General features: G+C 40.3%; 1 protein-coding gene across 1 annotated transcript in view; it reads right to left on the bottom strand.

Moving 5' to 3' along the window:
• Window positions 1-23,512, bottom strand: part of PTPRG (protein tyrosine phosphatase receptor type G) — a 390,155-nt gene that overhangs the window by 131,001 nt on the left and 235,642 nt on the right. Inside the window, exon 5 of the mRNA XM_058844737.1 lies at window positions 3,522-3,617. Within this exon, the coding sequence (XP_058700720.1) occupies window positions 3,522-3,617 (96 nt within the window). The remainder of the gene's footprint in view (window positions 1-3,521; window positions 3,618-23,512) is intronic.

Raw genomic sequence — 23,512 nt, 5'->3', positions numbered from 1 at the left:
GCTTCACTCTAACACCGAATCACTGCAAGGAATGGCCATAATGTGTTCCCCTGAAAAACCTGTCTGAAGGCAAGGTCTCATTTGTCATGGAATCCTCTCCTTTATCTCCAGGGGATTTTTATTTTTGCTACAATAACAAGTGAGTTCTCTTTGACAACAAAGAAAATCTAGGTAGAGATTTGAGGCCGGCTCACCTAATTTGCAAATTGACAATACTGCTGTAGAGTCCCCACAGTGCTATTTTGTGTGAGACCCTCTCAGTGTCTATGCACAATGAGATACAGAGATGAGCAGTTATAGCAGTTTGTATTTGCAAGAACTGTTTCTTAGTTTGGTAATTTTTTTTTTTTTGTCAAATCAACTAACCTACAGCACACAAACAGAAATAGCATTTATCAAGAGAGCTTAAAATGAAAGTAATGAGAAAAGCACAGCTTTAATTACAACGAAATTCCAAGTGCTTCAATTATCCAAGTTCAGAACCAATGTACTTTACCTGGAAATTGCCCCTGAAATAATGAATTCAATAAGGAAAATTCTTGTATAGTCCAAGTTAAATTATTTAAAAAGGAAGAAAGAGGGTACTTAATTATTTAATGTTTCACCAATAATTATATAGTTCAGTATAATATTCACTCACCGGAGAACCTGATTTTCAAAGGAACATTTATGAACATCATTCAAACAAAAAACACCTGCCAGACTATAAACTCAGCCAGTGTTGTGCACATTCACTCCAGCACAGCATTACCACATTAGCAAAAAATCCAAGTCTTAATGGCAAACATATCCAATAATTTATGTTAAAATATTTACATAGAAAAGCAAGCATGATACAGTTTTCCAATGCATTTGGAAAAAACAGTATGACCTTTCTTGCTACAATTTTTAAAAGCTGTGTTCCGGGTAAATGATTTCAAGATGGGACCAAAGCTCTGCAAAGTAGAAAGCTGTAGTACTTGAACAACCTAAGCTGCCAATCAAAATGTGACCATGGACATCTTAGGGACATTTCATTCAAAAGTCACTAGGAATCAATTTTAAAAGACAGCTTTAAATTAGCTGCATGAAATACTAGCCATGGCAAATTTATCTGTATGGAGTCCTGGGGAGCAAGGTTCAGGGAACACCAAGTATTTCTCAAGAAAAACATTTTCCCAAGTCACAGATCAACAAGCCCAGCACATCATACGTAGCTGAGGGGGTTAAAACAGAACCTTGGTCAAAAACAGTAGGGATCTACAAAGGATATCAGCATCCATTAATAACCCTATGTACAACAACAATTCAAGCCCTATGGGACTAGTTCTGGAAAATCCTCATGATGGTCAAAATAGCAGCTGTCACACCGGTGTCCCTGAAGATTATTTACAGGTGCCAGAATTCAGTATATGCCCTTCTAGAATGAGGACTCTGGGCATTACAAATCTTCCTCGACTGTTCTCTGTCTTGGAGAAAAGCTGCCCAGAAAGAAAACCTGCTACACTCACAAGTTTAACAACACAGCACTGATTTCTCATTTCAACCTAAAAGAAAAGGAAAATATGCCAAAAACCCCCAAACCATTTCCTTGCAGCCGCAAAACAGGTCGTCCCTGGGTCACTTTGCCAAGAATTACCTTGACCCCACACTCTGGAAAAGATCAGAGAGGGCTCATGCCTAATGGCCTCAGATTTCACAGCTGCCAGAACAGAAGAGTCCAGCTGCACCATCATCCAGACCTTACAGCCCCATGTCCTGTGGCTGGCAGGGCTGGAAATGATGGGAAGTGTAGATTGCTGCTTCCCTGAGGGGATTACAACACTCAGCTGGAGTCTTGAAAAGCCTGAGGTCTCTGACAATCAAAGATGGGGTTTTTAATTGCATAACACTCTATTTTAAGTTATTTAAATGGCTCCCTTGGAATCGTGAAAAGAGAGACTTACAGTAAATGCAGCACTTGGCTTTGCGGGTGGGGAACACCAAACACAGTCCCACCACAATTTTAAGATGCAGTAAAGAGAAGAGATTTAGGGAATACATGTCACATACAGACTAGGTGATGTGACATGGGGCAGTGCTTCACATGGCTGATATGAAGCCCATCAGGGTAATTTAGCAGTTGAATTCCAGACAGATGATGCCACAACACACGGTGCACACCATGACACAAACCCACGCTCCTGACACGGCACAAACACCAAACCCACAATGTTTCACTGTGCTATAAACCAGCCTTTGGTTGTTCTGCTTCTGAACTTCTGTCTTGTATGGCCAAATTCAACTTACCCAAAGCTTCCCATAGTACACTGAGATTAAAAAGTCTGGGGAATCATTATCATGCCATGCCACTGTAAATTATCACAGCTCCACCAACTCTGCCCTAATATGAAATGCCACAGAAGTGCTCAGAATCCAACAGTGATGAATTTAACATGCCTCCTTCCACTATCCTGATGTCAGCAGAGTTACAGCAATTTATGCAATACAAGGATCTTTCCTTTTCTCCTTATCAAAGCATTTGATCAAAATCAGTGACATGCAAAAAGACAACCTTACTTAATTTGAGCAGCAGAGTCAGGCTTGTCACTCTAACATCATAAGAAAAAGGGAGGTATTTACATATGGGTACTTGCATATTCCTTTTTATCTGGCTTCACAAAGATAACAGCAAGATCACTTTCTTCCTCAGTAAAAACTAGAGTGAAACCTCACAAAGGATCAGTGTTTTCCCTTGCTCTTCCCTCCCTCCTTTCCTCTCTTCTGAAAAGCAAGACCTCAAGACATTTCAAATCTTCATTAGCTACTTCTCTGCCTGTGACAGTCTGGTGGTGTGGAGTGGCTGCAGCTCTCTCTTCAATTCACCCTCGAGTCAGAAAGGTAAGACCCCGTTTCTGCCGTGAGGTGACAAGGAGCTCACACTGCTGAGTGCCACTGCCACAGGTGACACTCCCATCACCAGCACTGCTCCCTGCCCCACGCTGCAGAGCTGGGGCATGTGGAACCACAGATGAGCTCACCCAGCAGCCCCAGATCTGCATCTCTCACAGGATGCATTTCAAACAAGTGGATGCATAAATTCACTCATTCCAAAACCTGGTCTGCTCAAGAACTTGTTACTATGACAATTTAGAAGAAGCTGCTACAGATAAGATTGATGAAACGTATTGATTAATTTTTTCTCAAGCTACATTTGAATTTTAAGTTTTCCCTAAACAAAACAGTTGGTGTTGGTTTGTTAGTATTCCAGGGACTGCAGCAATGTGCTTCAGCAACAAGGGAAGTTCCATGATAAATGTGCTCTACAATTTGCATCTGTAGAGTAGCTATAAAGTCAGAACAATCCAGGCAAAATTTTTCATTATGTTTTTAAATATACTTATTTACATTTTAAATCACACATAGACAATATGAAGTATCTTTCACTTAGACAGGTGGGAACAAGAAAACAGATGCATCCATTAAGTTTGAAACAATTCAATGAATTAAATAGTACTTGGTGAACACTTCGGTTTATGGATATAGCCTTTGTTTTAACTTACTTGAAAAAACACGGCCATGGCTCCTACCACCCTGTTTTCTAGAACTGCTGTTCCAAAACTGTCAAAGTCATCAGGATTGTAGAAGTAAATCTGCATCTGCAAAAATTAAAACCAACAACAGAATCACATTAGTGTTGATTCATACAGCTTTCACATGATGTAATGCATACACGTTGTATGTAAACCCAGTGTTATGAACCTGAGATAAAGGAATTCTGCTGAACAATATTGTTTAACCAGCATCTTGATTAATAGCATGACTGCCCTGCTGGGACAGAAAGCAGGGAACAGAGTTGATGTAATGCATTTTAATACCAAATCCAAGGGTAAACAGTATGGCCAGTCTGTTCAGATGTTAAACTTTGTGCTTTCTGCCAGCATCTCTTCATTTCTTTGCACATTGAAGGCTCATCTCCCGCTCTGTTAAATGTGCTAAACATATTTATCTCAAAATCCATAGAGAATTTTGAAAAGGATTTCAATGTTTAGAGTTATTCCTTTACTCCTAAAGTAATTTGTAAGATAAAAGTCTGTCTCCATAGCAATGCATTTTTATGAGCCTCCTATATTCAGGTCTATCAGTTAAGGTCACACTTCTCCCTGTCTTCAGTTAAATTTCATGACTTTTGTTTCCAAAGTGTTAGTACTCTGCAAAAAGTGTGAGACAAAACCAGATATATTGATGTAATTTTTTTAATGAATAATAAATGTTAATAAACAAACCCCAAGTAAGATCAGGTGAGAAAATGATTACCCCAAAGTAACAAGTGTTGGAGTTACACAAATAGAAGAGGACCAAGAACAGCTTCCTCTATACACTCTGCTGGTAAACAATCTCACTCCACATGCCGTGAATACAGGCAGCCTACAGAGGCCTGTGGGTGCTCATGCTCTTAATTTCCTGTATGGTTCTCATTCCATTTCCCACAGTAGCTGAGCTCCCACTTTTGCCAGCTGTTTGAACACACTGCAGCTTCTCCAGTAGTTGTCCAACCCTTCCATTACAAAAGAAGCCCCTTGTGTTAGTCCATCTCTATCAGCCACAATTTGCTCTGAAAGATCTGGTTTGAAGCGCACAACGCTCCCTTCTCAACACTACACCATGCAGGCGGTGTATGGTCACAGAATAAATTCAGTGTTGGTAACATCTGTTGTAGGTGTACCCTACACAGCACAAATTAAAACCACATGCCCAACGGTGACAGCCAAGCACAAGGACTGGACTTCACAGCACTCGCTCCTGTGGCCATTCAGGGAACCTTCTAGATGGATTTCACAACCCAAACCAGCACTGGCCGGCTGATATGTAGAAAAAAAATAATCTCTTCCTGGCTATGAAATGGGAATGGACCCCTTGGCTTCTCTGCCAGCAGCCTCTTGCTGAAGCTGTGCACTCACTGTGCTGGCCACCACCAGCACCTGCCCTTTCCCAGCACTGCAGTGATGGTAAGAGACAGGCACACAGCTCATGGTGTGAGGGACAAGGTCTAGCTGAGACTGCCCGTGCCTCCCAACACGCTGCTGCTCTGACCATGGCTCCCTCCAGCAAGTCTGTCTGCAGGAACCAAACACTTGTTTGTGTTTTTCCAAAATAGTGCTGCATGACACATCCAATGATATTCACAAAAACACTATTTTCCCCATATTTTGTACATGCTGAGAGAGATGATACCCTTTTGTTTTGCACAGATACATTCCTACTCACATTTACTGATTCCCAGGCTTCTGACTGTATATACTGGCTATAGTAGATAGGTGCTTTGTCAGTATTATACAGTAAAAAAAACATCACCACATAAAGAAAAAACCAACATGAAGATCAGAGCATTCAGAGGTAGAGGTACTTTTTTCAGCAGGAGGAAGACCACACTCCAAATAACCCACAAAAAAATGAAAAAAATTGGCACTTACACTAGCTTTATAAAATTTGAAAACAATTTTCTTCCCCTTCTTTGGCCTTCCTATTCCCAGCATACAGCACATACAGAAATGCTGACAATATCTTACAGAGGTGGCAGTACCTCCAGATTCTGACAACTTGTGGATTGAACAAATGCAGAGCAAGGTGCAGCCATTCATTGATGTAGAAATTAGAAGCAGTTTGTTTCAGGTAGAATTGCTTAAACTTCAGTTTAGCCAGCACAGACCAAACCTGGCAAAACACTCACAAATTACATTTTGCTCCTCTTTAAAATAAAGTTTAAAATTATCTGTGCCTTACATAAAACATTTCACAATATATTCCTCACAGGAATTTCTGAAGAAAAGCATCACAGAGTGAGTTCAGCATATGCCAGAATCATTTTGGATCAATTTTGCTTACGGCATTTTAAGGAAATTAATTTTTACAATGCACTCTTGCATAGCAGTGCAAAAAGGGCTTTGGTAAAAGAGTTTTTCATTCAGATCCCTCATCTTAGCAGTGCAATCTCATAGCCTAATCAAGAACCACACTCTGCCTTGATTACCATACACATTGGAGCATTTTACCACTGCTCCCTGGTGTTTTTCCAGAGAGCGTGGTTGCTCTCTCTGCATCCATCATGTCAAGGGGAACTGTCCCATATGAAAAATTATTGTCATCTGTCATACAGTAGCTTCCTTATGTGCTCATATAGCTAGAAGGAACATTTCAGGAATACAATATCTGAGGAATCACTATTATATAATTTACACACATATACCCTGCAAAAACAATGTTAAAAAGACAGTAAAGTTACACCCTTAAAGCCTCATGGTTCAGGCTGCTCATAAAACCACACCTGGACACTGCTGAGCATTAGTATTATGGCAATTTTCTAATTATGTGATCACATATTGTTCTCTTCCATAATACAGCCTCATCAGTTTTCCCCAATTTACAATAAAATGCAAATGTATCCAATGTATTTTTGTTCTTTTATTCATAATATACATAATATTGAATGCATTTATCAGTAGATAGTTAATTTAATATTTTCTATGGGTGGGATAAGGTTCTTTATGTACAAAGTGGGAATAAGACAGTTAAATGTAAAATTAATTTCACCGCATACTTAAGTGGCCTAAACATGCTAGAAAATTTTCATTATTACTCCTTATTATATAATTAGTATATACAATATATGGGGCACTTTGCATATAAATGACTTCTACTGTCTCTGCCTGGGATGCAAAAACCAGGAGCACAGAATACAACAAAGAGGCTTTTGAGCTAAAGAAAATTTGGATTCTATTATAATATGCTATTTGTGAAATGCAGAATGGAGAATCACCCAAGCTTACATATCCAACTTTAATTGTGGCACTGGCTGATTTCAGCCCCATACAACAGCATTTTTGTACACTTTTGCATGTGATTCCACAACAGCTTCTACTTTCCAAAATTAAAAAATTTAAAGGCTGAGAATCCTGCAGTAAAGCCTGAAATGCCCTTTGTAGTGTGGCACTACCTGTGTGCAGTCAGAATGCTCTGCTCCACACATCCCTGCTGACTGTGCTCCAAAGAGCCCTCCCTGTGGCACAGCTCCAGGAGCCCATGAGTGTCCTGTTCTCCATGGCACAATATATGAGATTTACAAGGCTTTCACATCCAGCCCCATTACAACTAACAAGGCTGGGAAAGGTTTACACAGCCTTCCTTCATCTCGGATGTGCAACACGGCAGTGCACTTGCATTTACCTTGTAAAGAGGCATCACAAAGACCACATGTGTCCAAGCAACTTGAAATGTTCAGTATTTTGGTAAAGTCAAGCTGAGACAAACCATCCCTAGTGAAACAAAAGTACTTTTCCTGCAGGAAGAACTCTACATCCGAAAATGCCACCACTAATACTACTGCAGCTACAGAGCTTTACAAAGGCAGGGAGAGGGCAAGAGTTTGCTTTTAATGGGAAAACTTCATGCTTTGACACTCTTCACGCTATAAAAGAATTGTTTTCAAACTTGAGAGAGATTTGCTGTACAGCACAGATTTAAGCCTGAAAAAATATCACTGAGGGCAAAATCTTCAGACTGTTACAAGTGCTTTAAAACAGGATTAGGGAGAAAGCCCTCACTCTGCCATAACCCAGGAGATAATCACCAGTCTCCCTGAGAAGACATGTAATGTTTTCTAGTCTCTGCTGTCCAGGAACATCCAGTGGGCAACCATTACAGTTTCCAAGCACTCCAGGTCTGTCTCTTCCAAATCTGCAACACTTATACAAGTGAAAACACCGCGTACATCCAACATATGGCTGATTCTCCAGCCTGGAGAGCCTTTGCTCCTACCCTCCGCCATGCCCTGGGGGCAGGAAATTGCCTCCTCCTCAGGACAACCTACTCCCTGCAGAAAACACCTTTCTTCAACCGTGTTCTTCCAACCTCTACAGAAATCTGATGTTACCCAGACCTGGCAAAATATCAGGCCCTACTCTGTGCTCAGATTTTGATGCCAAACTGGGCTGCCACCATGCTGATGTAGGGACAGGCTGTCCAAAATGTGCACATTACTGAGAAATACTGCCCACCAGAGACCAGTTCTGGTTTTATTAAGTGTAATTGCCTCTGAATGACTAAACCCTCATTATGAAATGTCACTGGCTTGCAAGAACTGAGTCTGCTTCCAATGAATGGCTTCTCCTCGCCACCCATCCACAAATAAAAGGCTCTGTCTCTCTGCTTGGCATGACAGGCATCCAGACAGAAATCACCATTTCTGTGCATGACATCTCTTCGCTGTCATTACCCCACTACAAAGACAGAAAGTTTACATCCAATACAGACTGTCATGGCCAAACTCATTCAGCACTTAGGAGAGAAAAGCCACAATGAGCGTTTGATAGATCCCAGAAGATCTGAGTGAGTTCAAAGCAATTCTAAGAGACTGGAAACCAAGCAAGTATATTTTCCATAGACAGATGCCAAGTATTTTAAAAATAAATAATTGAGACTTTTAAATTGGGCTGCTATCACCCTGTGCAACCTCCTACAGCAGATTTCTCTTTAGATTAAAAAATGAACAAAGGCTCATTGTGCTGTCACAGATGTGGAGTACAGAAAATTCAATAGAATCAGGAATTCTGGTGCAAGGGAAAGGATCATCAGAATTATCTTTCTGCTCATTTCCTTCCAGCAATCCAAGGACTACCATCGTAAAAAAGCATAAAAAAATAAAAGGTTTTACAGGCCAGCCAATTTTTTTATGAATTAGGCAGCAAGATGCAGAGGGAGCAGCGATGTGGATTATTATGTACTGCTTTAGAGACTGAGAGTACTTTCATGAGAGCACAACACCCAGGCAGTGCAGGTAGATTGCAACTCTTTGCAGAGTGGTGAAACAAAAATTTTGAAATGTTTGCTTTAAATGATGGAGTTAAGAACTGAATATACTAATTCTTAATTAGTGTCTTTGCTGCTTTCATTGTAAGAATAAATTATTCTCAGCCACTTTTACAACTGGATTTAAACCTTTTGCACAAAAATAAATTCTCTGCTAAGATTATGAATCATACATGATGTTTCTTAATTGAAAGCTCATATGTAACTTACTTTTGCTTTAAATATGTGCATAGATTTCTAGTGAACTGGATGATGTGATCCATTTGGCTGGAATAAAAATTTTCTACAGACATAATGTAATCTTCACTGCAGCACTAAAAATTCAGAATAACTGTCCTGCAGTCTGTGTGTTTACTAGAGTGTGAGATGTACACTGGGGCAATAAAGTCTAATGTTTGACTTCTCATTATATTCTCTTTAAAAAATCCATGAAACTTATAATTCATAACATATTCAAAATCTGCTTAGGAAAGACAGGGGGAAGAGCAAATCGTGATGTATCCCAGTTCCCCTACCAGAGCTTGATTGAATAACACAGAGTATATTGCATTCTTTTGAAAAGATAAAGTTGAACAGGAGCAGATAATGGCATGTTTTTCCTGCCTAGTCTATTATTCATCAGTGAATTTTTAACTATAGTTAGGCAGGTAGAGAGACGTATTTTGAATGTCATAACTTGGTAGTCTACAGTGCCTAAAAGTGTGCTGGATAAAACTGTAAAACAAAAAGTCAGACAGGGACTTTGTCCTAATGTAATTGCAACTTGATAATGAATACAATGCTGGGCTGAAAAAAATGAAAGGAGCTGAAACAACAGGAAGAGCAAGATCATGCAAGTGAAATACCAGAATTTAACTCAGTTTAGACATTCGTATCCCTCAGAAGTATGGTAACTTTCCCTTTCATCTTCTTTAACAGTAAGCATGAATTCTTGCTTTGTTGTCTCCAAACAATGCAGTAGGTGTACCAATGCTATAAATTGAGACTAAACAATTTCAGAGTCTTTTTCAGCCTGAAGGGCGGTAGTTGCTGCACCTTTTGCCCGTAAGTCTACACAGCATTTAAACCTGTGAGTGGTCCTGTGACAGTGCAGTAGAACAGGGAGGAAATCCAGCACTCATGGGATCACCCTGGACTCCCATGCATTGCTGGATCACAGCCACATCACTCAGTATCTTGAGCATTAAGTCCTGAATGTTAAGAGAGAAGGACCTTGCCGAGCCAGAAACTTTCCTGATTTCCACTGAAAGAAATAAATACCCCTTAGGCGTGCTCCCATCCCTAACACAAAAATCCATCTCATGTGTACACAGTGAGTCATTACACAAGGAAGGCCCATTTGATGCTAAAAAGCTGCATGTTGCATTCATTTATATTACTGTAATATGAAAATAACGGTGTCAGTGTTTATGCTTTCCATAACGTGAAACTTTTTTGCAATTGCTTTGTACTCCGAGTAACAGCCATATGATTCACCATGAAATGAAGTCTGGAAAATCGTTTTGGATAAATGGAACTATAAATTCAATAGAATTTCCATGACAACATAGATTGCAACACTCCACCACAAGTGAAATGTTATAAATCATTCAAAACCAACAAAAAATCAGCAGTAAGTCTTCTCTTTCACAATGCACAAGACCCTTGAATTATAGAGCTGTGGTTATTACCTCCCAGTGCAATGCCTCTTGTTTCTGATCCTCCTTCCTCTGTTACAAGTGTTGTTTCATATTTGACCTCCTTCCAAACACAGAAGATTATAATACTAACACTTTAATACTAAGACATAAACAAGAACTGAAGCATAACGAGCAGGAGGCTTTTTTGAACCTTTCCTTCTCATCTCCTAAAAATGTTTAAAATATCTTCATTCTGTGGTAATTATACCTGTGTATCCAGATACATCACAGCATCTTGTTAGACACACAAATTTAGGAGGCTCTTTTTCTGGAAACGTGGGTGGCGACTGGTGCAATAGTCAGCTTGTGAAAGGGATGTGAACCACATGTCCAAGGATGGAAGAGATCCAAGGAGAGGAAGTAAAAATAAAAAAAGGCTAAAAGATTGCCCCACACAGTATTGCTCATTTGTACCCTTCCATGAGAGGATTCCTGACAAATGGTATTTCACTTCAAGTCCAAAGAACCGGAATGATGTGATTCCAGGAGAGCCTTCACTGCAATTTTAAAATCACTGTGGCTATTGCCTTCATGCCTGGAAGAAAAACCTTGAAAAGGCAAAGCTCTTTTCTTCCTGAAAAGATTTAGCAGCCCATGAAAACAAAGGAGAGAGAAATAGTTCAGCATTCTGGGTTTTTTTTGTGTAAAATAGGTATATTTCTTAAATATCAAGTCTTTTGGTAACTTGAGAAGTGGCAACCTATTAGCCCTCGGACTGCAAAGGCTACTAGAGAGTTTCTGCTATCTTGCATTGATCCCTGCCCATTTCTGGACCTCAGTTCCTCATGTGGTCATTGTCTATCCCTTCTTTAAGCAGAAGTTTTACAAAAAAAAGTTTTAAACATTTGAAATTAATGGGAAGAATGACACACAGTTGAAAACAGTGTGAAATTAAGGACCATATGGAGTGTTGTTGGAGGAAAAAGACTTGGAGGCTACTGTTCACTTGCTTGCTATTGCAATAAGGAAGTCACACAGGTACCTCAGGGAGAGAGTATTGCCTCCTTAATACTGGTACCAACTTCAGCCAGCCCACAACGGACAGGAGAAGCTGTCATGTTTGTGCTCCATCCCTGAGGCGTTCAGGGCCAGGCTGGACAGGCCTCTGGACACCCTGATCTAGTGTAAGGTGTCCCTGCCCATGGCAGGGAGTTGGTATCAGCTGATCTTTAAGGTTCCCTCCAACCCAAACCATTCTGTGCTATGTGGTTCACATTCCTTTTACAAGAAGACAGTGCAGAAATGCAGAGCTCACAACTGCTGCAGGGCAGTGCACCCACACACTCATCTGGGAAGGGCATCTTCCCAGGCTCTGGGAAGCCAACTGGTGTCTCACTGGTCTTTACTTCCTCTACCAGAGACTTTTTTTGTATATTTTGTGTATTTATTGAGTAGTTCTGAGTCTCACTCACAGTGGCTTTGTCTAATGGTGGTATATTCCAAGTAAGACAACAGGAGCACACAACATTGAGGCAAACATGGCTTCCTAACACTGTACAAATGGAAAAATTAGAGGCAATACATAGCTGCTGTCATGGCTGAAAAACTGAAACAGGCAATTTAGAAAGTGGCTAAGCACCAAATGACACAGCAACCAAAAACAAGCTGGATGGACTAATATGAACAGAATAGCTCTGAACTCCACCCAAAAGAGTCTGTTTTAGATAGCTTCTTCATCTGCTTCCCATGGCCTTCCTAAAAGAAAAAACAGCACTACTGAAGAGCTTTAAACTTCAAAATACCCTAACTGTCCATACTTCAGTTCATCTTTCAGGAATCCATTTACTTTGTTAAACACCAAGAAGTGCTACCAGAATGGGGAGAACTGGGATTTCCTTCCAAAAATACTCCAGCACTTTTCAGGAAAAACAAAGGAGCTGCACTTGGAAGAACAAACCCCACAAAAGCATACTTTTCCTAGCATGTGTGATTAATACAATTTCACATCCCATTCACTTTAAAGATGCACTAGTAGAAGTATTCATTCCTCTGAGAGCTCATATCTTAGCGTAAATTCCTCTTTTTGCACTATGGAATTCAAAACGTCCAATGTCCTCCGTGTGTGGTCTTTTTTTCTTGTTGATGATGGGTTTTTCTTCTTTTTCTTTTTTTTTTTTTTAGTGGGAGAAGGCAAGGTCTCCAAGAGGTTTAATGAACTTCCAAATGCCTCAGAACAAATTTTGAAGTATTTATAGTTTCACTCTGGATTCAAAGCTATGCAGCAGATGGGGCACGTTTTCAGCAGCATTTTGCTGGGCGAAAGGCCATTCCTATCTCTGAGGGAATGTGAAATCCTCCAGGCTGTACACTTGCAGAGTTATTTTTATTTATGAACTGTGAAGTAGATGGACAGTTACAGCAGAACCAGGCTAGGACAAGAGCTCACTTGGAGGGTAAAAATAATAACGGGTTTTCTCATATTTTGCAGAATACAGTTCTATCTAGACTCTCATCATAATGCCAAAGGCAGAGCAAACAGAGTACTCAGCACCATTCTCAGTAGGTACTTGCAGATTACTGGAGGGATGTGTGACAGCCTGTGCTGCAGGGACAGCAGTAGTTCTGTCACAGCTGTCCCATTGGAACATGAGGGATATTTCCAATGCAGCTGCTTAATGGGGGTGTTTTACTTCAAGACTCTCAACAAGGTTTAATATGCAAGGAGTGAGTACACTATATCCTTTCTAAAACTCAGGATCTCCTGAAAATACCTCAAATTGAAATCCTTCCCCACCATGGGCTGCCTACCCAAATTCCCCAGTGCTGGGAAAACCTTACATGCAATATCTTTGTACTCTAATTTTCTAGGTTTCTCTACTCTGGCCCTCTGACTGCTTTACCAAGCAGAAAGTGAAGTCTGCACACATTTGGAGTGCAGTGTTAAGAAATCTGTAAACTTCTTTTCTTAAGTGTACAGACGCACACACAGCAGCTGAGTACACCATCTTAATGGTGCCAGTGTGTTAAGGACATGATTCTGGATTTACACTAACAAATCAAAAAGAACTAGACTTCAGCACAGCAAGAAGCAAAATACTCAGGCAAGCAGCAAAACTGACAGAAAAGTAAGTGCTGGAAATTGTGTAGCGTTTTAAAGTTAAACCCTTGTCCACTGTCACAGCTGCAAACCCATTTGCAAGCACATTCTGTAATGGTCCTTTGCTAAATGTCAAAGTTATTCTTCCATGCTTATGAAACAGAAACACAGCTCTGATTCTCACCCCCTCCCTTGCTCATACCTGTCTCCAGATGACATGTGGAGACTCCCCTGGTGCATCTGATGCTGCTGCTCACTTGTGGCATCACCTTAGATAATGTGAGTAAAACAACCTCTCAGCTTTAACACTTCCAATTTCTTACAGGCCCATTGATGTTGAATGAAAAGAATGTTCAATATCTTTGGGATCCTGAAGAACACAACAGTGCCACCAGATTGGCATTTGAGTCCAAATTTTGCAGGCTTTGCTTCAGTACAGCTTTCAGAACACACTCCTGGAGGGAGGTGTGCCCAGTTGTGTCCCTGCTCAACCAGGCTTCGTGCCAGTTTCATCCCTTCCCTCAGCTGTATTTTAATCATAGAAATGATTTGCATGCCCAAGAGTCACATTTCCAGTCTGGCTCACACCTGTGTATTTCTGAAAGCATCTCTTCTGCCTCAGCATCTCACACTCCAACAATTCACCTGTGTAATGGATACCAGAGGAGTTCTGGTTTCCAGTGTGACAGCTGCTGGCTTCTCTCCAGACTGTTGGTGTCTCTGGTTCTAGAGGTGCCCAACCAATTCAATTCTTGCTCATGCCACTCCTCTCACCACCAGCACCAGATATTTGGATTGCACTGACAAACACAAATGGGAACTGGGAACACTCCAATCTGGTGCAGCCTCTCCCATCACACAGCAGGGAGAGCTGCCCCAAGCTGCCCAGGGCTGGGCAGGTGCCACCTGCCACACAAATCCACACCAGTATGTGCTACTGGTGCATTCACCTCTCCTGGTCTCCTGTCACAGCACAAAATGCCTCAGTGGAACTTTTGAAATATGGGAGTTGCACAAGTCTTTATCATAAATCTGATAATTAACCTGCATAACTGATTTCCCTCCTGGCAGTGGGCAGGTTGGAATAAATAATCTATTCAATACCTACTGAAAGAAGATTTCTATATTTCATGTTTACTTTAGACAAGTACAAAAACCTTTGGACAAAGGGCTTCAAAGAGTCAAATTCCTTTCGGTTTCAAGAGAGTGCCCTGAATAATACATAAAGCAGCTATGCTCTTATCCCTAAAACCACAGGTGTGAACCAGATGTCATGCTTATCTTCTCTTGAGATTACAGCAAGTGCACGCCTTCAGAATATAAAGTAAGCTTTGGATCAAGGAACCTGAAATATATTTAAAGCGTGGCACTGAAGTTAAAAATTCAAATATTAACCTAGAAATCACTGTTTCATTCAGGAGTCTGTTTATAGCCTATGTTCTGTAAAAGCTGTATTTCTTTATTTAACCTTTTTATAACAAGATGTATTATGAGTCACAAATCTGAGATAAAACTATTTGCATAAGTCTCACTGTTGGTAATCAAGATTTTGCCAAACAAATATTTCAAATATACCACCACCTATTAAACATGCATCATGGCTCAAGAAACAGAATTAAAGTTCAAACCCTAATTTAAATTTTAAACTTTCCTATTATTGTAGTGAAGGTTTAGAAAAAGGTGAGCATATGCTGCACTTAAATATTGAAAGATTAAATCCAGAAAGGTATCTCAAAGAGAATTTTAAAGTTAACAATACACAGTAACAAGAAATAGTGCAAATGTGCTCTAACTGTACAGCCTTGATCATAATCAGCCATCTAAGAGCACATAGCAAGAGAATCATTCAAAAATGTTCAGTTTTGAGAAAAACAGCAATTTCCTCACTCAACAAGCAAACATCACTAATACGTGTGTTTGTTACTGGGGGCATTTCAGGAAAAGAACCACACGGTCCTCCTCACCAGATGCACAAAACATCTTGCCCCAGCAGATTTCAAAGGTCATACTCCTACTGCAGTATTTCTTCTCTTAAACTGGGTCTCTTAAACAGGCACCACCGCCCGACTCCCCTGTCAATGCCTCAGGAGCAGCAGTGATTGCTGCAAGGGTGAGGGTCTGCTGTCCCTGAAAGAGGGTTCATGTCCTACTTCAGTTTTTGCTCAGCTTTCCTCCTCCACCTTGGCTAACTTCATTCTTTAATCCAGCATTCTAGTTTCCTTCCACAGCATCCCCTGTCAAACACACACACACACTCCAAAGGCTGTCAGCAGCTAATGCTAACACTTCACTAAGAGAAGTCTGCCAGGTCAATTTATGACAGAAATATTGCAGGTTTGTAATTACAGCCCTACATAAGAAAGCCTGTGTTTACTCAATAATCTCCATTCACTTAACAGATGCATGCATCTCCTCTCTAGCTGTAGAGAAAAGGTGGTGAATGTGACCTGAATCCAGCAGCTGTAATGTCACCTGCTTGATCTTGAGAGAGTTGAATTACCTTGCTCACATACCAGTACTCACCAGTGACCCAGAGCCTCAGCCTGCCCTCCAGCAGCAGGGCCTGTGACTCCTGGGGAAAAAGCATCCAACATCTTGGTTCACTCATGTCAATGAAACAGAGTATGAAGAGTTGTAGGTTAAGGTGTTAACACGACCCTGTCTGTAAGGCTGAACAGTCAAACTTGGTTTGAGTTGAGAGCACAGACCCAGGCTTCTCAGCTCCATGGCAACACTAATGATTTAAACATCTTTATAACTTTTAATTGAAGATATAGGAGAAAAGTTGAGAACTGTACCAAAAAAAACCCAGAAACACTTTCAAATAGAAACAGTTGAGTCTTCTAGTGTCACCTATGCCTTATCCCCTGTTAGCAAAGGGTTTTTTCTTACAAAAACAATCTATGGATGGTCTTAAGTGTGATGAAAAACATTCTCCTTCAGAAAAACAGGTGAGATTGGCTACATCTAGTTCTGGAGTCCAATCCTAATTTCTGCAGAAAAAAAACATGTAACAGCAGAAAGAAAAGAAGTGCACAGCCAGATAACTCAGCTTCTGCGACTGATACTTGCAACTTCATTACTGTGGAAAGCAGGCAATGAAAATAGCTGTTATCAGCCACTTCAACACCTGGTAACTCCTGCCAGGAGGCACAGGACACAGCTTTTCTCTGCCTTGCCAGGCATGGGATCACAGTAGCACTGTGAAAGGGAGTGTGTCTGGGCTCACTGTGCCAGGCTTGTGTTGAACAGACGGAGGAAAGAGATAGGAAGGAGAACAACAGAGATGGGGGAAAGAAAATGAGAAAGAAAGAAAAGACAGCGTCCCTATCTCTCACACCAAAGGGCTGTAAGACTTTGCTGAAATCGGTGGCAGCTCTGGTAGCTTCTGGTAGCTCTGCCACTCTGAGTTGTTCAAAACACATTCAAGATCATGACTGGCTTCCTTGAACAGCCAGTGGTTGCTGGGATGACATTACAGGGTCCTGCCATCCCAGGAGATTGTAAAAATCAAGTATTTATCTCTTTCCCTTCACCAATTATCACCTGGCCCTTTCCTTCCCAAGATCTCCCATCACACAGCTGGCCAGCCAAGGGCTACAGGTGGCACCAACATATCTATCAATTATGTGCACCAATCTTTTACAAAACACCAGCCTCATTTGCTAATTTCCAGCTCCATTCCCTTCTCATTTAAGCACATAGCTCAGAAGGTATTTTGATGAGTTTCAGATTATTTCAAGATGTCCTCTTTCTGTTGAGTTTCTTACAATGCTCCACACAGATCTTGTGTAGAGCAGTGTGGCCAGAGACATTTCTAATACTCCAGGCTGCAGCAATATAGCTCTGGAGAGCCCTCATAAAACACTTGATTATGGCTACAGGTGCATCAGGCTCTTTATCCTGTCTCAGGCACCAGGCACTAATGGAAAGTAAATCAAGACATGGACAAAGAACAACTGTTCCCTTTGCTGTACCTCTGCAGCTTCCAGCAAGCCTCAGAGGCCTTTCTGACCTGGAAGCTGCACAAGGACCATCCTTGACTGGTGTGTCCAGAGCTCTGTTAAATCCTCTTTCCAACCTGTAATTACCCCTGACTACTAGAAATTCATTTCCTAAGGGGTTCCACAATTAATGTGCTTCAATACACTGCTGGAAAAGTGTTCCTTTCTGTGGAATGTGCACCTTCTGTCTCTCTGGACCCAGAATCTTAGCTATACTGGGAAGCATAACAAGTAACATTTATTTAACTTTGTTGAAATTTCACAGCCCTGTGTAATCATGCGCCCAGAGTCACCTTTTCCAAGCTGAGATGTCACAACAACTACGTAGCTTTTTTTCTTGTCACTGAAGGCCCTCTATTTTTTTGGACATATCCAGCATTTTTTAGGATTGGCAGTCAGAACTACTCAATTCATATGTACCATGGAGTAAAGATTTTTCCATGAACGAACTTCCTAATACTTTTGAATCTTCCTCTTTGCCTTTTTGCTGCTGCTGAGCACTGAGCTCCTATGTTCAGACAGCTCTCTGTAAGGACTCCAGGAACCCTTCCTTGAGTGGCAATAACTAATTTAATGTTCATTACTCTATGTGCAAAGTCAGAGTCTTCTAACCTAGTTAAATTAGAAAATGAGGTTTATTAGATCCTGCTTTGTGTGTATGTCTGCATATGACATCAGACCTTTATAATAATTTTAGAATGCATTGACCAATTTGATCAAAACCCAACTGCTCACTTGGGTTCTCAAAGACTCAAAGACACACATTCAAGTGCCTTTGCAGTTAAGCAGCAAAGTTAAAGAGAGACACAATTAGTTTCACAAGTATGGATCAAACATTGAAGACACTGCAGTCACTCCCTGTCCTCCTTCACAAAGAACTTCATCATCATGCCCAGCATGGGCAGCAGACAGTGGCTTCACATGGCTGTCACATCCCTTCCAAACTCAGAAATGATGCACACAAATAACCTGGGGCTTTTTCGACTCAAGAGCACTCATTTCTGCACCTGGGGATGTCACACAATGTACCCACTTTCTTTTGCTCAGTGGGAATGCTATCAGTAGGTGCAGATTCCCCTGAGTCACAGAGGGAATACCAGCATTTGAATCTAAGCACACATAATATTAATAGAAATCCACCACTCTGTTAAATATTGTAATATGGTAACTTTAATCATAAAGCCTCTCAGTATTTAAATACTTCAGGCACTGTAGACATTTATACAACTAGCAGTGGATGAATTTTCAAATAGATACTTCTGAGTAATTATCCTCTTGAGACAGCATCAATTGCTAAATAATGCTTCAGTTTAAATAGCACGTAGCTATTATCCTGGGCACTATTAAATCTCTCAGAAATGTAACAAAAATGGTGATAAATATCTGACACTCCATTGTAGTGTTCATGTGGATGAGGAATAGGACATTTTCCCTCACCTGTTGGACTTCAAAGAGAATTCCTTAAAATTTAGGAGGTAACCCCTCCTGCTTTCTCTAATAAAGTAGGGTATGTAAATTTGTTCTATACATAAGCAAAGACTCCTTAGGAGCAAAGTGAGCACTCAGACTCACAAGGAAAGCTGTCTTTGCAAAACATATCAGAGAAAGAATAACTGGATGGGATAGCTGAATGGGAGCTCCTGAGAATGCCAAAATCCTTACAGATCAGCTGGCAAGCAACAATTGCTCTGTCCCCCCAGAACATCCCTCTGTCATTCCAGGGAAGACTTGCTAAGCAAAAAAAAATATAAAAAATAGAGAGAACAGAAAGAGTATTCAGTCCAAACTTCAGTGAATCAAGGCATGACTACAGAGAGAGTTTTCAGATGAACCTGCTTTTATGTAAGACACAAAGCTCTAGAATATCAGGAAAATGCAGACCTCTTGTTCATATAAAACATTGGCCTTTATTCATGCTCCCTTAAGATGCTAGTAACTATCAAGTAGTTTCATCATCATTTATCAGTGCATCATGAAATGCTCCTTTTCTTAATTACACTTTGAATGATGACTGAAAACAAGATGAAGGATTTGATAACTTGCTGGCCAAAAATTTCCATTGTACTTTCCTCCTCATTAGAAAAAGTTACCATTAAAAAAGGGGAATGACTATTATGAAAGTGGCAAATTAAGCATGTGTGAGGTCCAGTCACAAACCCTTTTGTGGCCACTACAAGGAGAGAACTGGAGGGATGTGGTCACTCCAGAGCACATGGTCACCACAATATGGAATGTCCTGGACCTGACAGTGGCCATCACCTTGACCTGTGAAAGCTGTGTGACACCTTGCTTCCGTTCCTGTGGGTCAGTAAGTCATAAAGAGAAACAGAAGTAGCAACTTCCTCTGTCTTCTCATCCCAAAACTGAGATTTAATAAATGCATAAAATAATTTTCAGAATCTTACATGCAAGAAGCATCTAGACCTGCTGGGACAGAGCTCTGGTGTATTCTGCTGTGAGTTTATAGAGATGAAGCCCTCTAATGCTAAGATGCTGATCTTAGGATACAGTTAGTGATGGTTCAGTGAGAGAGAATATGGAGGAAGTCCATGTCCTTAGTAAATATAGTGACTTTATTATTCTGAATTCAGGACCCCCTGTGAAGTTTCAGATCCAGGACTTCTGTATCTACACATCATTCCTCATGGGTCCCATGCTCCCATCTGTAGATGTTAAAAACCTGTAACACTAATGGTCTCTCCAGACCAAAAAAATCAGTTATTTATGTGATACCTAATTTAATCTTCAAGATAAATTCAGGAGTATTCATGGATACATATACTGAATTCTGTCATTATTAAATTACATTTTCAGAACAGAAAACATTTGACCAGTGCAACCTGACAAGTGCCAGATGAGTTACAAGCAGAGCAACACAGCCCAGTTAGTAAGTTTAGGTACATGTTCATAATTGTATCAGGTAGATACTCCTTTTTTACCCCCACACACAGACAAAACAAGCTAAAACAGTCCTGTGCTAGACAGGGAAAAATCTCAGCAGTGGGATGCTGAGAATAAAATCAAAGGTCAGTGAGAGGGAGTGCTCGCTGCAGGAGGCTCACTTTGAAGCCACCCGTGTGTACACTGCTCAGACCTGGAGCAGCCTCCTTGCTCGCTGTTTGTACAGGATCCAACCTGACAAACATCAAGCCTGGTTCAAAAGATGCCAGAAGCCAGCAAACCACAGGACTTCTGCACAGTATTTTGAGCTCAAAGGACCTTAACAGAGAGGCAAGAGTTCCTTGGATTGTCTTTGGCCTATGTAGGCATGCAAACATATCTCAGGGAAGGAGGTTTAAAGATCTAATATATGCATGACATCAACTACTGGAGCCAACTTTGGGGAGATTTCCTCCTCCTTCCTTCCATATCACAACCTGATTACAGTCACATAGAAATCTGTTTGTAATCACGATTATCTTGCTCTTTTCCACGTTAAGAGCAATAAGGCATAAATAAGGATGAACTTGCCTCCACAGAAATGTCAGGCATTTTACTAAATCCATGATATAAAGAAATTTCCCCCATTCTTAGATGTCTTTATCACATGCATGTCACATCTCACTAAGAAATAGTTATATGCACATGTTTTTAAAAGATTCAGTAATCTTTCCACGTAAATAAACACACACATACGCCCACAAGCTTAGGAAAGCGATACATTCGTTTTCAGCAGGATGCTGCAAAAAACAAAGTTTATTTCCCCTAAAATGCATAAAATTGCACCAACTGATTGTCAGAGCACTACAGTGTACTTACAAAACTCTAAGAAATTTTAGCTGTTTGCAAACTAGTCTTGAATAACTTCCAAAGACCTTTGTTAATGCCTGTCCCCAGAGAGGATGGAGATTACGCAGGAATCCCACCCACCACAAGAAAAAAATCAATATTTTAACATTCTTACTGTGATACTGTTGATCCAGACCTCACAAAGAGCTACCAGGAAAGTTAGCCACAGCATTTGCTGTAATTTTAAACTCATCACACACCCAGATAAAACTCTATACCTGATATTTTTGTTATTTTTGTCTGTATTTTCCTTGCATATTTCACAGATTGGCCTTCTTGTCTGTCTAGGCTTTTAAAAAAGCAGTGATTTGTTTGACCAGACTTTAACTCCCCAGATTCCACAATCTGGCTTTCCTAGGAGTTATAATTACTGGGGGCAAGGACTGAAATGAAGTTGTCAAGGGACAGTAATGGGCTCTCTTTCTCCCTTCCCCAAGACTGATGCTATTCATTTGGAGCAGGTCTATACACAAGCCCTTCTAATCTGATCTGCAGAAGCCTTGGTGAGACCTGGCTGTACCTCAACTGGAAAACAGGTCTAAAATTAATAATAAGCTGACCTTTCAGTTTAATGCTTTGGCTATCACAGCTATCTATTGGTGCACCTTGCCCAAGTCTCACACAGACCCTGGAAGCAGGACAGGAACAAAGACAAGAATTACAGCAAATTCTTCACTGCCACACAAATAAGCCACTTTAAATGCTAAGTTACAGACCAAGCAGACAACTTTATTTCATAATATATTCTGTTTCTGTAAAACTTGATCTCAATCTTTGCTTATTCAAGAAAAGCCTTAAGACAATTGTGTGGGAGCAAAAGCTTCTTCTCTGCTCTAGGTATATAGATTAAAATGGGCTGAGGCTTGTCCAGTGACTTCAACACTGAAGTGACAGGGGACTACTGAATGCCATTGCTTCCTACAGAGTAGGAAGAAAAGCATGAATATAATATCTTAATTTCTTAAATTTCAATTAATTATAATTCAATTTGGCAAGGCCTAACATAGGAAAATATCTTTACTTTCCCATCTTGTACATTTTTAAATGAATTTGAGACTATATGATTGATGGAAGCTTTCAAGCTTTTAAGTAGTGGATACTATATATAAGCTTTCCTTAGATAAATGATTTCCCCAATGTGAAAACGTTAGTTTTAATGAAATGAAATAGCCTTAATTGGTTGTGATGGGAAGTAAACCCTGAGATAAACATTGCATAAATAATTCACATCCTTCCATCTGGGGAACTTCTTCCTGAACTGCAAAGTGTTTCCAATCTGAAATGCAATACACATTATTTTAGCAGCAACCAAAAAAATGCAGACTTCTTCCCATACACTGCATCTGGAGCACAGAGCATCTGCTATTCCAGAGCTGAGTGCATATTTTAAGACAGTTTCAGAAAGATTTTTCATTCTGGACTAGAACATTTTCTCCTAACACACGGTCTTCCACGAAACTGGTGTCCGCTGTAACCAGATCTAACTTTAACTGGATCTGTGGAAAGTCACAGTTCCCATGATGAAGCAACTGGAATATGTAAAACCTTCTCCACAATTTTCATTTACACCATACTTTGGCCAAGGCAGCATCTAAAAGATATCTGGAGATACAGCTGTAGCACATTTCATACTGGTTTATGCTATGTGACCCTCATGAAAAGGAACAACTTTTACCCTTTGCTACCCACACTTACTGCTGGCACTCAAGGTGGGTCCCCTTGTTACAACACAAAATACAGCTGATCATAATTCTCTGCAGAATTTATGGCAATTACTGCACCCTGCACAAAAAATCAGGGGGAGAATACGGAATCCATGAAACCACAAAACCTACATTTACGCTATTTGATGTGATCCTATAAAATTCACCATGGAAAACGTAAGCAACCATAACTTTTATGTGTTGGTCTTTTGGGTGTTGTGCAAATGAAACCTAATAGCACATCACGAATTATTCTTTTCTGATCACATCTCTTGTTCAGCTACTGACTTTCCCTGGGTGCCTGAAGGAAACTCAGGAAAGTAAAGTTATTTTTCAATGGTATTATTCAGAAAATATCACAACCTTTGATGAAAATAATGCCTATTTAAAACACCAATACATAAAACAAAAGCCTCTGAAGTGATAATGTACTATCTACACACAGCTTTTAAAAGGTTTCAATCAACAGTAATGTTG

The sequence above is a fragment of the Poecile atricapillus genome, chromosome 9, assembly GCF_030490865.1.
Source record: "Poecile atricapillus isolate bPoeAtr1 chromosome 9, bPoeAtr1.hap1, whole genome shotgun sequence".
Classification (NCBI taxonomy): Eukaryota; Metazoa; Chordata; class Aves; order Passeriformes; family Paridae; genus Poecile; species Poecile atricapillus.
The sequence above is the reverse complement of the archived record's forward strand: the minus strand, read 5'-3'. Positions and strand labels throughout refer to the sequence as shown.